Raw genomic sequence first — 13,262 nt, 5'->3', positions numbered from 1 at the left:
TTCTGGAATGTGCATTGTAAAAAAGGTATCCAATTTATTTGCATTTATGGCTCAGTATTTTGCATATAGTGACTACCACATATGAGCTGGATTTATGCTATCGCGGACAATTACTTAAGATAAACAATCTTACGGTAACTCCAACAGTAGGTACAGGCAGCGCACGACAAAATAGCTCTCAGGGAGCAAGCATTTTTCGGACTTACTCAATACTTATCGTTATGTCATGACCAAATGTAAATTGTAGCCTCTACAGGGTGGGTCATCAAAAACTTGACATGGAGGTTTTGGGTACTGATCTTGCAAATCCTAAAAAACGCTCAGACAGGTCGATTTTTTATTGGGAGGGGGATAGTTTTGTCCCATTTACAGCGTCGTCACTTCAACCCCGGGCCAAAGGGTGAACAACCCTCGGAAATTTAATAGGAAACTGGGGGCGAGTCGCACATCGTTTGAAAGACAAACTAAACAACGGTGTATATATTTTTTTTTATTTGGACGAATGACCTCATAGAAAGAAATCTATCGGCGAAAGGTCTGGTGATCGAGGTGGCCATTCGATAGTGCCCTGCCTCCCAATCCAGTGATCCGGAAAAGTCTGATCTAAATACTGCCGAACAGGCAGAGCATAGTGCGGAGGAGCCCCATCTTGTTGAAATATTGACAGATCCTCCCGATAATTGTGGTCATTTTCAATAATATCAGTGAGAAGGGGATTAATAGTATCTTCCAGAAGGTCCAGATACAATTGTCCGGTTAAATTGCCTTCTAAAAACAATGGGCCAACAATACGCTCACCAAAAATTCCAACCCATAAATTTAATTTTTGTGGTCGTTGAGTATGCACTTCATGAAAAATGTGAGGGTTTGAATCAGCCCAATAGCGACAATTATGGCGATTAACTATGCCATTTAGAAAGAAAGAACATTCATCACTGAAGCAAATGTTGAAAACAAAATGTGGATTTTCCACCGATCGTTCACTAAACAACTCGCAAAATTGCGAGCGTCGATCGAAATCATCTTTATTCAGTTCAGTTGTGGTTTTTCAAAATACGCCGAATGCTAGTTCGTGACACCCCGGAAACAAATGCTAACTTTCTTGTGCTCAAAGTATGGTCAAGCTCAATATGGTCCAGAAGTGCCACTTGTGTCGCCTCATTTGTTACTGGTGGTTCGAATTGCCACTTTTTATTTGCTACAGAAATTTTGCAATTAAATCGAAAACATACCTACTATCGCGACACATTCTTCCCATGTTGTTGATTGAACAGTTCAGCGGTTCTCTCAGCACAACGTCTATTTCCATAGTATAGTTCAATCGACTCAACCCTCTCTGCAGTTATGTAAACCATTGTTTCTTTAGCAACACTTTACGGCAGTCACTACTAGTAATAATGTAGATATCATTCTTAACATAAAAATGAAAAATAGAAACAGCATTTTTAACCATTTCTCAATTGTAATAGTCCTCTTATCAGAGAAGAACTTAAAAATTAACAATAAAGTAGCGTAAGAAACAAATGAAAGAGTTCCACTTACATTTCAACTGAGCAGTGGCGTACAATAATTTGTTGCTATTAACAATATTGAAAAAATTAATTATCGGAAAGAACTCTTTTGAATACGTTCAAATATAAAAAAATGTACACCATTGTTAAGAGAATTCTAAGATCTTTCAAACGATGTGCGACTCGCCCCCTATTCCCTATTGAAATTCCAAGGGTTGTAAATGGGGAAAAGTGCCCCCGCCCCAATAAAAATTGTCTTGTCTAAGCATTTTTTCGGATTTGTTAGATAAGTACCCAAAATCTCCATGTCAAGTTTTCGATGGCCTACCCTGTATGTATCCTTATGTATTTATGTGAAGTTTCATCTAAATCCGTTCAGCCGTTAAGGCGTGAAAAAGTCACAAACATACATAAATACATCCATACTCACAAACTTTCACATTTATAATAGTATAGATAGATATAGTTTTCGTAAAAATATTGTAACAAGTACTTTTTTTACAGAGTGACGTACAAGTGAGACTGCCTAAGTGTTGTGAGATCAACGAAACTTTTGACGTAGATAATAAAACTTGTTCTCGAACAACAGAAACAGTGAACTATGAACATTTTTATTTCGACACTAACCAGACCCATATTGGAGTAAATCGAACCAAATTTACTCCAACATTTTTCAAACGAAGTTGGTTCTGCCCGAAGGGAGGTACAACGTAAGTATATAAATATGGAGAATTTTACCATATGGACACAGAAAAAAATCGCAATCGCCAATCCAAGGCGAAAACTTTATACCAGTTATTAAAATGTTGAATACTATACTGTGTTTCCTAATAGTGAAAAGTAATAAATGCTCATTACGAATGCAGAACGGCAACAGAGTGTTCGAAAAAGATTTTATGATTTGGCACAGCTGGAATAGGCGGGTTTATAATACTTTACTGGAGCCACCCTAATTTTGTATATCAAACGGGTGGCATACAAAATATTTTATGAGTATTCGGGTCGTTTTCAACCTGCAGTGGCCTGCGTTTCGGTATTTAATCAAAAATAGTTGTTAAAACTAATAATTTTGTATAGAGTTCATTTTTTGAAATTATTGACTTTCCCTCATACTTTGGAAGATTCCCACATTTTTTTGTATACAGATCAAGAAGTAGAAAGCCAAATCATTCTTTCCCAACAACAATAATTATTGCTGTAACATTTTAATTTGATATATTCAGGTATGCTCATTTCAAAAGGTATTAAGTATAAAAAAATATGGTTTGTTATCATGAAGTAAATACGACGAATTTTCGTTGCTTCAACAAACCCCGTTAATTTTCTATATCCCGGCCATGATTTCCACTCCCGATTCTGACGTAACTTTGGAATATCTCTTTTCATCCGAAGCGATCTCTCTTGCCAACGAGAAGAAATGCTGGAACCCCAAAACTTTCATGTTATGTGGTTTGAATTAATATCATTGGCCGCGGTGGTAGTGCGCCCGACTCACGACAGGAAGGCCGTTGGTTCAATTCCCGCCTCGACCCGCTATTTTTCTTGAGAGAATTTATCTGGTTGAAGCTGGGATGATTCTGCAACCGTGTTAGGAATCACACGTTAAAAGGTAAGACCTCGTTAGTCCTTAGCTCGCAAAAGTTTTTTAACTTCTGAGAGTTGTCGTTCGTATGGAAGCGACAGCTGATTGACGGAAAAACAGATTTTAAACAGAACAGAGCACAGAAGATCACAAAATTCATATGTTGCGTTTATCAACCACCAAGCGATACACAATATGAGGCACGATTCTCTTCATTTGCAAACACTATTGACTCTCTGCAAATCAATCGTCCCTGTGCCGATATTTCCGGATTCGGTGATTTCAATGTCCATAATATCGAAAGGCTCAGATTATAAATGAGCCAACCAGGGTTCGTGACCGTGATGGAGAATATGCTAGTCTTATGGATCTATACCTAACAACCAATCCAGAAATTTACAGTCACCGTAAGGTCTCCATTGGGATCTTCTGGCCATAAAAATATGTGTTGCTCAAAGTAACAAAAGATAATAGAGAGGCTTTTTCCTTCCTTACATTGAAGGCAGCATAACTTTGTTTGTTTACGGGAAGTAAGTTGGACCATAAAACAGTGACGGTTGGTTCAGTTGATAATCGGAGGGATATTATATATTTATAAAATAGTTCAAGTAGTTCCTACAGAAAATCTGATTTATTATTCTACCACTCACTAGATTTTTATTTATGTATGGCTTTATAATAAAGGGCATGGTTTACTGGGTTGAAATAAAATTATTTCAAATGAACTAATTCATAACCATGAATTCAAAAGTAATGAACTTTGCTTCATAAAATTAGATGAAGAAATTTGTGGTTTATTCTTAGGTCCGATATAAAGAATTTTCGATTAGAAATAATTAATATTTGTAATTACGATTAAGGTTTGATATCATTATGTGATTTCATTCAAAATTGTTATCTAGGCGTCTTTGTGGACCAAAATTTACGAAAGGGGATATTTTGATATTTTTAATGATCATGTTTTTGATCTCAGTCTTATAAATAAAATTTTTGAAATTAGGTTTATATTATTCCATTATTTGTCATATCCCAACCAAAAAAAGGTTAGAAAAATGACAACCGTCATTTCTTATCGAATATTGTTTATATACAACTCGAGAACCTCGTGTAAAGAAAAAGAACTAAAACGTAACTTACCTGTTGAGTGCGGTTGCTGTATTTCTTGATATTGAAGGAGAATTTGACAATGCACTACCTAAATCTATAGCATTGTCTCTGGCTAGGAAAAGTATAGAATAAACCATAACTTCCTGGATTTATGCCAAGCTAGTAAACAGAACTGCAACTACGACTCTTCAAGGCGAGGCTATCAGGTTCAGGGTCACCAGGGACTGCCCTCAAGGTGGGGTACTATCTCCCCTTCTGTAGTCGCTCCTGGTGGATAGTCTGCTTGATGCCCTCGACTGAATAAAAGTCGATCTGCAAGCCTATGCAGATGACATTGTCATCCTGGCAAGGTCCGCGTCGGGAAGGGTAGCTTGTGATATCCTCCAAAGCGCGTTGGACGTTGTTCAGAGTTGGTGCCTGAGGGAGCAGATGTCTGTCAACCCCAGCAAAACTTTGTTAATCCCCTTCACCAAGAGGAGAAAACGGACGATCTAACACCACTTTCCCTCAATGGTTTGGTCAAACGGATGTGAAATATCTTGGCATTGTCCTTGATAAAAGACTCGCCTGGAACGCTCACTTGGTAAAAGTTCTACACAAAGCCAGACTGTCTCTATGGACATGTCGAAGGATTTGTGGTAAAACTTGGGATCTAGGTCCCAAACAATTCCATTTTATTTATGTGATGATTGTCAGACCAATGATCACTTATGATACAATTGCTTGGTGGCCGAAGGCTTTACAGAAAACTACCCAAGCGAAGCTCTCTGGCTTACAGAGACAGGCTTGTCTGGATATCAGTGGTGCCATCAATAACACACCATCAGCGGCCATGGAGATCCTTCTAGATCTACCTCCTCTCCACATTTTTCTGGAGAGAGAGGCTAGATGGACTGCATACAGACTTGTGCACATTTCCAATTGCACAAATCAATTCAATGCAGAGTGCAACAAACTGTTGGTTGACATTGGAAGTCACAGCATACTAGAAATGACCTCTGACTCTATACCTTCAAGTGTCAACTACGAACTGCCTCATGAAGTATCATTCCCGAGTAGAGAGCACTGGAACCTCCGGGAGAAGGAAATATTAAGAGCAGATAGTTGTTGGTTGACAGATGAAACAAAAACACCTTTCGGTTCTGGTGCAGGTGCTTTTAGTCGCAGACCCAGGACAGAGTTATCTACCTGCCTAGGAACTTTTGCGACTGTATTTCAAGCGAAAATTTACGCTATTGAATTGTGTGCGGAGAGATTGGATAAATCTAACCTCACTCACAAGTCAATAAAATATTCTCGGGCAATCAAGCGGCGTTGGAAGCTCTTGGCTCCTACCGAGCAACGTCTAAATTTGTAGCAAACTGCCAAAAACGACTCTTCTCGATGGGAAGACTCAACAGATTGTCTCTGATCTGGATTCTTGGCCATACTGGCCTGGAAGGCAATGAAGCTGCTGACTCTCTTGCAAAGGAGAATGCTGCCAGCGTCTTCATCGGACCAGAACGCTTTGGGCTTTGCCAAACAAACGCTGAACATCTGGATGGCAAGAAGATTTATGGACTTCTGGCAGAATTTTCCAGGATTTGCTCACTCCAAGGCATTTATTCAGCCTTCGAAGTTGGATACCAAACTGTTGGTGTACTACAGTAGGGATAAACTACGATGTCTAACAGACCTTCTTACAGGCCACTGTCATTTGAATCATCATATGCAGAGATTTGGACTGTCGGAAGACAGTGTGTGCTCTCTCTGTCTGCCTGCCCCGCTGGGGACCGAATCAGATTCTTAGAGTTCGGCAGATCCATACTAACACCATCTGACCTGAAAGACCACTCACCATAAAAACTAATCGGCTTCGTTAAGAACCTGGGTTTATTTGCCCGAGTATTAATAGGTGTGAGCCACAATAAACCCTTGTGGGTTGCGGTGGAGGGTCGAATAGATCCACTCACTTTAGACCTACCTACCTAGTTGTTAAGTGAGCAATAACAGATTTAACACCGGTTGCACAAGAATAACTATTTAGTATACAAACTGAACATTGAGCAGAAAGCTTTTCAATCTGTTGATCACAGAATGAATATGACTTATCGCACACATATGAAAAACATTTTTGAATACAATGTTTTTCAATTACATTAATGATTTTTCGTAATCATAGAATTCGTCAGCATGAATTAGTGAAAAGAAAAACATAATGTCGGTACACAAAGACCCCTGGATACCAATTTTGAATAAAATCACATAATAATATCAAACCGTACCGCTTTCCATAGTTCATTTGAAATAATTTAATTTTAACCGGGTAAACCACGCGTTTCATTATGAAGCCATACATAAATAAAATTCTAGTAGGTGGTAGAAAAACTGGCCTCATTTCCATAATCATTAATAATAAATCAACTTTCCTGTAGGAATTATTTGAACAGAATACATTTTCCCCTGAAATGATTTATTTCACAAATATATAATATCTCTTCGATTATCAACTAAACCAACAGTCACTGTTTTACAGTCCAACTTACTTCAAATGTAAACAAATTCTCCATAACCTCTAATTACCCGCCACCCCTCGCCCATAAGTTGTACAGAAAAGGATAATCCGATACCCGTTTCAAAATATATATATATATATATATATATATATATATATATATATATATATATATATATATATATATATATATATATATATATATTGTATTGGTATATGCATGGCAACTCTATGTCTTATTATTACTCTGAGATGTATTGAGTGAATTACCGGAAAATATTGGGGAACAAGCTAAACCGCGCAAAGTTTGGCATTACAAATCTGCTGAGTGGGAGGATTTTCAAGACAATTTCCGAAATTTTCCCTGGCTAGATGTTCGTTTTCAGTTGTAATAATCCATCAACTTGTGCTTCTGAAGTCACGGAAGTTATTCTATCATACATGAATGCATATATTACTTTTTCATTGAAACACACTTCTAACGGCAAACCTTGGTTCAACAGCTATTGCGCTTATATTTAAAAAGCCTTTGACCGTGTGTGGCATAAGGGTTTACTGGCCAAACTTCGATCCTATGGCTTGTGTATGTCTCTCCAGCTTCCTGAAAAAACTCTTCCTGTAAGTGACCGTCGATGGATATATCTCGAATACTTGGGAACACCATCAACGCTGGTGTTCCCAAGGAATCCATATTGTCTCCAACCCTCTTTTTATTGTATATCAACAATTTATTGGAAAAAAACAAGAATCCAATATATTGCACTTGTCTCGTCGGATGCACGTCTTCACCGGCAGCAGGAGGTTTTATATCTTGAAGGGGTAAAAGTCACCAGGTTCAATTCAATACCACAAAAACTCGTTTTCTCTAAAAAGATAAGCTCTGATAAGTTTGTTAGGGGGTTGAAATAGACACCAATATGTCTCGGCACAATAATATCACTGGATTTGCAAATGCTGCTTCTCAGAAGCTTCTATGGAGCTCCATCCCTGAACATACCCTGAAGCTGCTGGATTCCATCCATCTGATTGGATACATGAACATCACTCACAACCTTGATAGTCTGGAACATCAAAAAGGGTTGTAGATTTGTCTCTCTTTTATAGATACTTTCACGGGCACAGTTGATTCCACCAAGGGCGGTACAATTCAAAAATAAGCGACGGACTATGGCTGCTCACCGTTTTGATGTTCAACTCAGTACTCTTCGAACTTCACTATTTAAGAACTCTTTCATGTGGAGAACTGCGTCTATGTGGAATAAATTTTCTGAGAACGTTTTTCCAAATGAATTTATCCTCCAGCGATTCAAATCCAACGTGAATCTTACGACCTGATATTGAAATAATCACCATCAGAGATAAAGTAGTAGACAATAAAACTCATCATATGAATATGGTAGATGAAAATAAATTTGAAGATTAATTGAGGAAGGCGTCTTCCAACGCAGCACAGATACTGCTGGGAAGTTGATTATTCCTCTTTTGGTTGTTGCCTTACTCATTTCTCTGTTAGCAAGGAGTAAGAGTATTCGACCACCTATCAGTATGGATACCTACATTCACGTAACTCGGGCGGGCAAAATTTACATTAGTTGGCCCACTCGTTGGTCCTGGAAAGGGAGTTCATTTGTCAGAAGTTTCGGGTTTGAGAGAAGTTAAACAAGAAGTTGTGGAGTTTGTAGATCAACTCGAAAGACCTGAGCACTACAAGAGTCTTGGTGCGAAAGTTCCTAAAGGTGCTCTTCTGTTGGGACCTCCTGGTTGTGGAAAAACCCTTCCAGCTAAGGCTGTGGCAACCGAGACAAATGTACCTCACCTTTTAATCAACGGGTCCGAATTTAATCTGTTTTAAAATTGTAATTATTGGGGGTTTGGGAGCAACAAGAGTGAGATATTTATTTATAGAGGCGAGACAAAGGGCTCCCTGTATTATATATATCACAAAATTGACGCAGTAGATCGAAAGCGAAGTGGAAAACTGAGCTCTGGAGGAGCAAGTGGCGAAAGTGAGCAAACTTTGAACCACAAAAATTTTGTTCAACTTTGATATCTTGCCCCGTTTATGGGTTAAAAGGGAGGGAGTGGAGACTATTTACGTCCACACTGTAAATTTTATTTGACACAGAAAGTTGGACTGAAAAGACCGTTCATTTTGTTTTCTTGCAGTGCCTACTAGGTTCTTTTACGGTCGGAAAATGAATTCCAATTTCATATTTGTAAAATAGGTTTGGCATATTGATAACATCTTCTTCAACATACATTCCGCCGCGATATGTCAAGAGCAGACGAAACGTAATCTTTTAGATTTTTTCAACGAATTGTCGAAGGGGAAGTTACCGGGTCCGTTTTTATGAGTCACTTCAAACTGTAATATCTCAGTGAGCGCCATTAAAATCAGTACACTTTTGTCAACGTAACACATGTCGTTCAATTCCGTCGGAATGAAAATTGGGTACTCGGGACTCGATGAAGTCGGCGAAGACCGTTTTTGCCTGATCCTGATTGGGAAAGGTTCTACCGGTGAGAAAGTTATCGGAGTGCTTGGAAAGATGGTAGTCGGTTGGCGAGAGTTCTGGTGGTTGAGGCAGACCTTTGCCGTTCAATTCGTTTAATTTTCGGACGGTGATTTGTTAAACGTGCGGATAAGAGTTATCGTGGAGCAGTTCAGACACCTTCTGTTGACCAGTACCGGTTGCTGCTAACGTCATTTTTGGTACATTTCGTCGATTTCTCATGATAAAACTCTGCACACCAGCCGCTGACCATCATACAGTAACTATGGCTTTTTGGTGGGTTTTCACCTCTGGGAAGTGCCTAGGTGTCTAACTACTGTCTTCAACGGAGGAGTAGGTTTCCTTGGGTTCCCTTGGCAGTGGTGGCGCTAGATAGAGGAAAGATTCCTGATTAAGGCCTACGGGCTAGGGCATCAAAGGCAATGGCGTTATTCATGACCTCAACGGCTCCTGTTGTCGTCGAAGATCCACTTTTCATCAAACGTGACGATCCCATCAAAAAAGGGATAGCTTTGGTTGCGCAAACGTGAAGATCCCATCAAAAACAGGATAGCTTTGGTTGCGCAAAAGCACAGTTCAGACTTCAAAACGTGTCAATTACTGTCGATTGTTAAAATCTTGGGGCTATTTGACGTGTCCAATACGTTTCCAACCATCAAAAACCGCCATCTCACAAGTTTGTGATATCCTGGACCACTAGAGTCCTGGATTCCTGTAGGTCGACCACTTCGGGGAACAGATTCGAGGCTTACATCTCCGGAACAAAATTTTAGGCTGTTTTGGCGGTGATTTGGTTCAATTTGAATTTGTAGCAAATTGGCCAAGAATCGTTCGATATCATACAAAGATGAAAAGATGCAAAAAATTGAAATTTGGATGAAATAAACAACATCAATGAATAGGGGACAACATTTTCCATCGATCAGTGTACATCACGATACAGTAGAATACATATTTATTGAGAAATAGGGCTACAAAAACACATAACATTAAAACGGACCATACTTTTGAATTAACCCAATAGCTTTATCGAAAGGAGCTGGAAAATGCGTAGTTCTGATGAATTGGTCACCTGTTTTTTGTCATGAACATGAACACGATGAACTCCTCACTTTCTGACTTCAGCCCACTTGACCTGAAGCGGAAAAGGTCAAGGTGCTTCAAAAAGCCAACATCTCAAATGTTATTGGAGAAAACCCCGTCCATTGGGTTATTCCTGTGTCGCAGCAGGTGTGAATTGATCTCTGCGGCTTTGATATAGGCATTTCGCTCAACAAGTTCAAACTCGGTGACGTAGATGAACGTTCAAGTAAACTCATATTGAAATCAGTGGATTTCTGAAGGATCGACTCTAGAATTGATGTAGTGATTTATTTTTCAGGTTTGTCGACAAATTTGAGCATATTCTTGGAATCACCTCCAACGCTTCCCTCATTGAACACTCCAATGGCAAGCCAGTGCTTCCCTTCATTTCTTCTGAAGAATACTGTGCATCTGAATCTAATGGGAAAATAGCTTTTTTTGTATGCTTATCTGGGGAGAATGTGAACACTGCCGAAGTGATTTTCGTTTATCTTCCTTGTAAGTAGGATCGTTAAATTTAATAAATTTTTTTTATTTTGTCACTTATTGCAATATGAACTTTGATTCTTTGCCTAACTGCATTATTTTTAAGGAAAAATTCCACAAATCTCAAATTGTTGTTTCCATCGAAAGTGACACGAAAATAACAACTCGACAGATTGAACAATTATGAAATAAAGCACTGTAGATTGAGTCAATTCTCTTATAACACTCTCATTCTCATGAAACAGCTTGATGAAAATCTTGTTTTTTGAAAGTTTCCAACTACTCTTCCAGATTGCTTTTTTGATTCACCAAAACAGTTTCCCGGTTATTCATGATATGGGCGAGGTACGCTGCTCTCAAAAATATTATTACAATATTATTAAATAAATTATAATGAAAAAAATATAATTGAAATGTTCTATGTTTTTACTACTTTTATTTGTAACTAACGTTATTGAAGTTTCGTTCTATAAGGACATTTTAAAACTTATACATTATACTTATACAATGATTAATTACATTAGCCCTCATATAACACCACTGTAAGTAATAATAGAGTAATAATAGAACAACAGTGGCGTTGCTAAGTACCTCTATTATGATATTATGAACAACAGTGGAGTTATATAATGGCTAATGTAATAATGAAAATGTCCTCATAGAACAAAATTGCAGTAACGTTAGTTACAAATAAAAGTGGTAAAAACATAGAAAAGTTCAATTATTTATCTTTTCTTCATTATGATTACCTACGACGTAGTAACGGCTACATTTATAAATTTATTAAATAAATTATAGTTATACAGTCTGACTTTTGACAAACCAAATTGTTCAAATTATATCCTGCTCATTCTTTAGTTTTCACAATCATTGTAAAAAGTAATATTGTTTCCATAACAGTAATTGGTTACCATGACAATTTTTGTAGTAATTTTGTAGTAAATTTGAAACTCATACATTTTTGTTGAACACTAAAAAAAGTATTAAAATATAAGATGAGGTATAGTCTATCTATTCCCAATTGGAATGGCAATAAAAAAATGAGTCATAAACATTTCTTGCCTGTGGCCCCTAGTCGCCCAGATAATTAGTAAACGTGCTATCAAATGTAGTTGAGGAGTAAAGGCTCGGCTAACTGGACTGGCTGAATACTAATTTTTGTCGTTTCACAATATTTCTTTATCAGTGCCGTGTGATCGTGGAGTTAGGTGAGGTAGTGAATGGTTTTGCAAACCGATTTTTGAATACTTTTTCTAGAGATAAATTACCCTAACACCAAACTGATATTTTTGCACTCGACGCGCGTTTCGTTAACAAGGTTAGCATCTTTAGGAGAAGCAAATTGATACTGAATCTGACTACAAGGGTTAGCTGTTTATATACCTAAATATACAAATTAATTTGTCAACAAGAGATATGGTTTAAAACAAATGATAACATTACGTGTGAGGAATCTGTGTCAATCGACAGGAGTCCGGAATTTGAAAATAAGGACATACATGTTTAAGTTCAGCGAGTAATTTTACATATTCATGAATGCTTGAAGAAGGAAAACTGTCATACTTCTCATAATGCTATTGTGAATAGAATATGCGAGTTAACGAAACTATCTCTTTCGACAGCTCTTCGAGTCATTGAAATAGGGGATGTCATTGACCATGCAATGAAACAAAAACAAAGGAATAGAAAATTCGCAAACGTTGATGGTGCTACAAAAGATGTGATTCGGCGAACAATTTATGGTATATACCAAAAAAAAAAATGAAGTACCAACCTTTGAAATGATTTGGTATAAATTACTTGACTATCCCGATTACAATTACAAATCTTTAGAGACTCTACGAGGTGTATTATTGTGGTCATAATGGAATCGACACGTATTGTTCAACTCCGACAAGAATATTTGAGGCGAAGGAAAAGCTACCGAGAAACCAGCAGACATATAATCTACCTCGACGAAACTTGGTTTGACACCCATGATGTTGTCAAATATGGCTGAGTAGACGAAACCAAGTATTGTGCTTTGAACACACCTTTTTCAAGGGGAAAAGCTTTGCTTCTGTCGGCCAGAAATATAAAAGATTCGTCTGCTGATTACCACGAAGATATGACTGCGGCTTTATTCGAAACCTGGTTTAGTGAGCAGCTTCTTCCAAATATTCCTCCAAACTGGATTAAGTATTGTTATGGATAACGCTTCGTATCATTCTCGGTTATTGACTATAATACCAAACAATAACACAAAAAAGCAGATATTGTTGATTTCATGCGAAATCATGACAAGAAAATACCCGAAAAGATTCCAACGAAAAAGGTATTACCAACGTAATTTCAAAAAAGAGTATATTATTGATTTGATGTGTGAAACACGTGGTCATATTCTCTTACGTTTGTCTCCATACTATGGTGTGTTCAATTCAATTGAAATGGTTTGGGCCACAATGAAAGAAAGCTTGCGGAAATGTAATCAGTCACCGACTTTGAAT

General features: G+C 37.8%; 1 protein-coding gene across 3 annotated transcripts in view; it reads left to right on the top strand.

Moving 5' to 3' along the window:
• LOC111507889 (uncharacterized) overlaps positions 1-13,262 on the top strand; it is a 32,301-nt gene that overhangs the window by 1,597 nt on the left and 17,442 nt on the right. The window contains exons 2-3 of one of the 3 annotated variants that reach the window (XM_023163269.2): positions 2,016-2,221; positions 10,589-10,788. In XM_023163269.2, coding sequence (XP_023019037.1) covers positions 2,016-2,221; positions 10,589-10,788 — 406 coding nt within the window. Of the gene's footprint in view, positions 1-2,015; positions 2,222-10,573; positions 10,789-13,262 lie in introns of all 3 variants that reach the window. The other 2 variants (XM_023163268.2, XM_074181973.1) reach the window with 2 other exon arrangements.

The sequence above is a fragment of the Leptinotarsa decemlineata genome, unplaced genomic scaffold (assembly GCF_025532065.1).
Source record: "Leptinotarsa decemlineata unplaced genomic scaffold, Ldec_3_MD MMD2_tig00026328_RagTag_RagTag, whole genome shotgun sequence".
NCBI lineage: Eukaryota > Metazoa > Arthropoda > Insecta > Coleoptera > Chrysomelidae > Leptinotarsa > Leptinotarsa decemlineata.
This window is presented reverse-complemented; position numbering and strand designations above follow the sequence as displayed.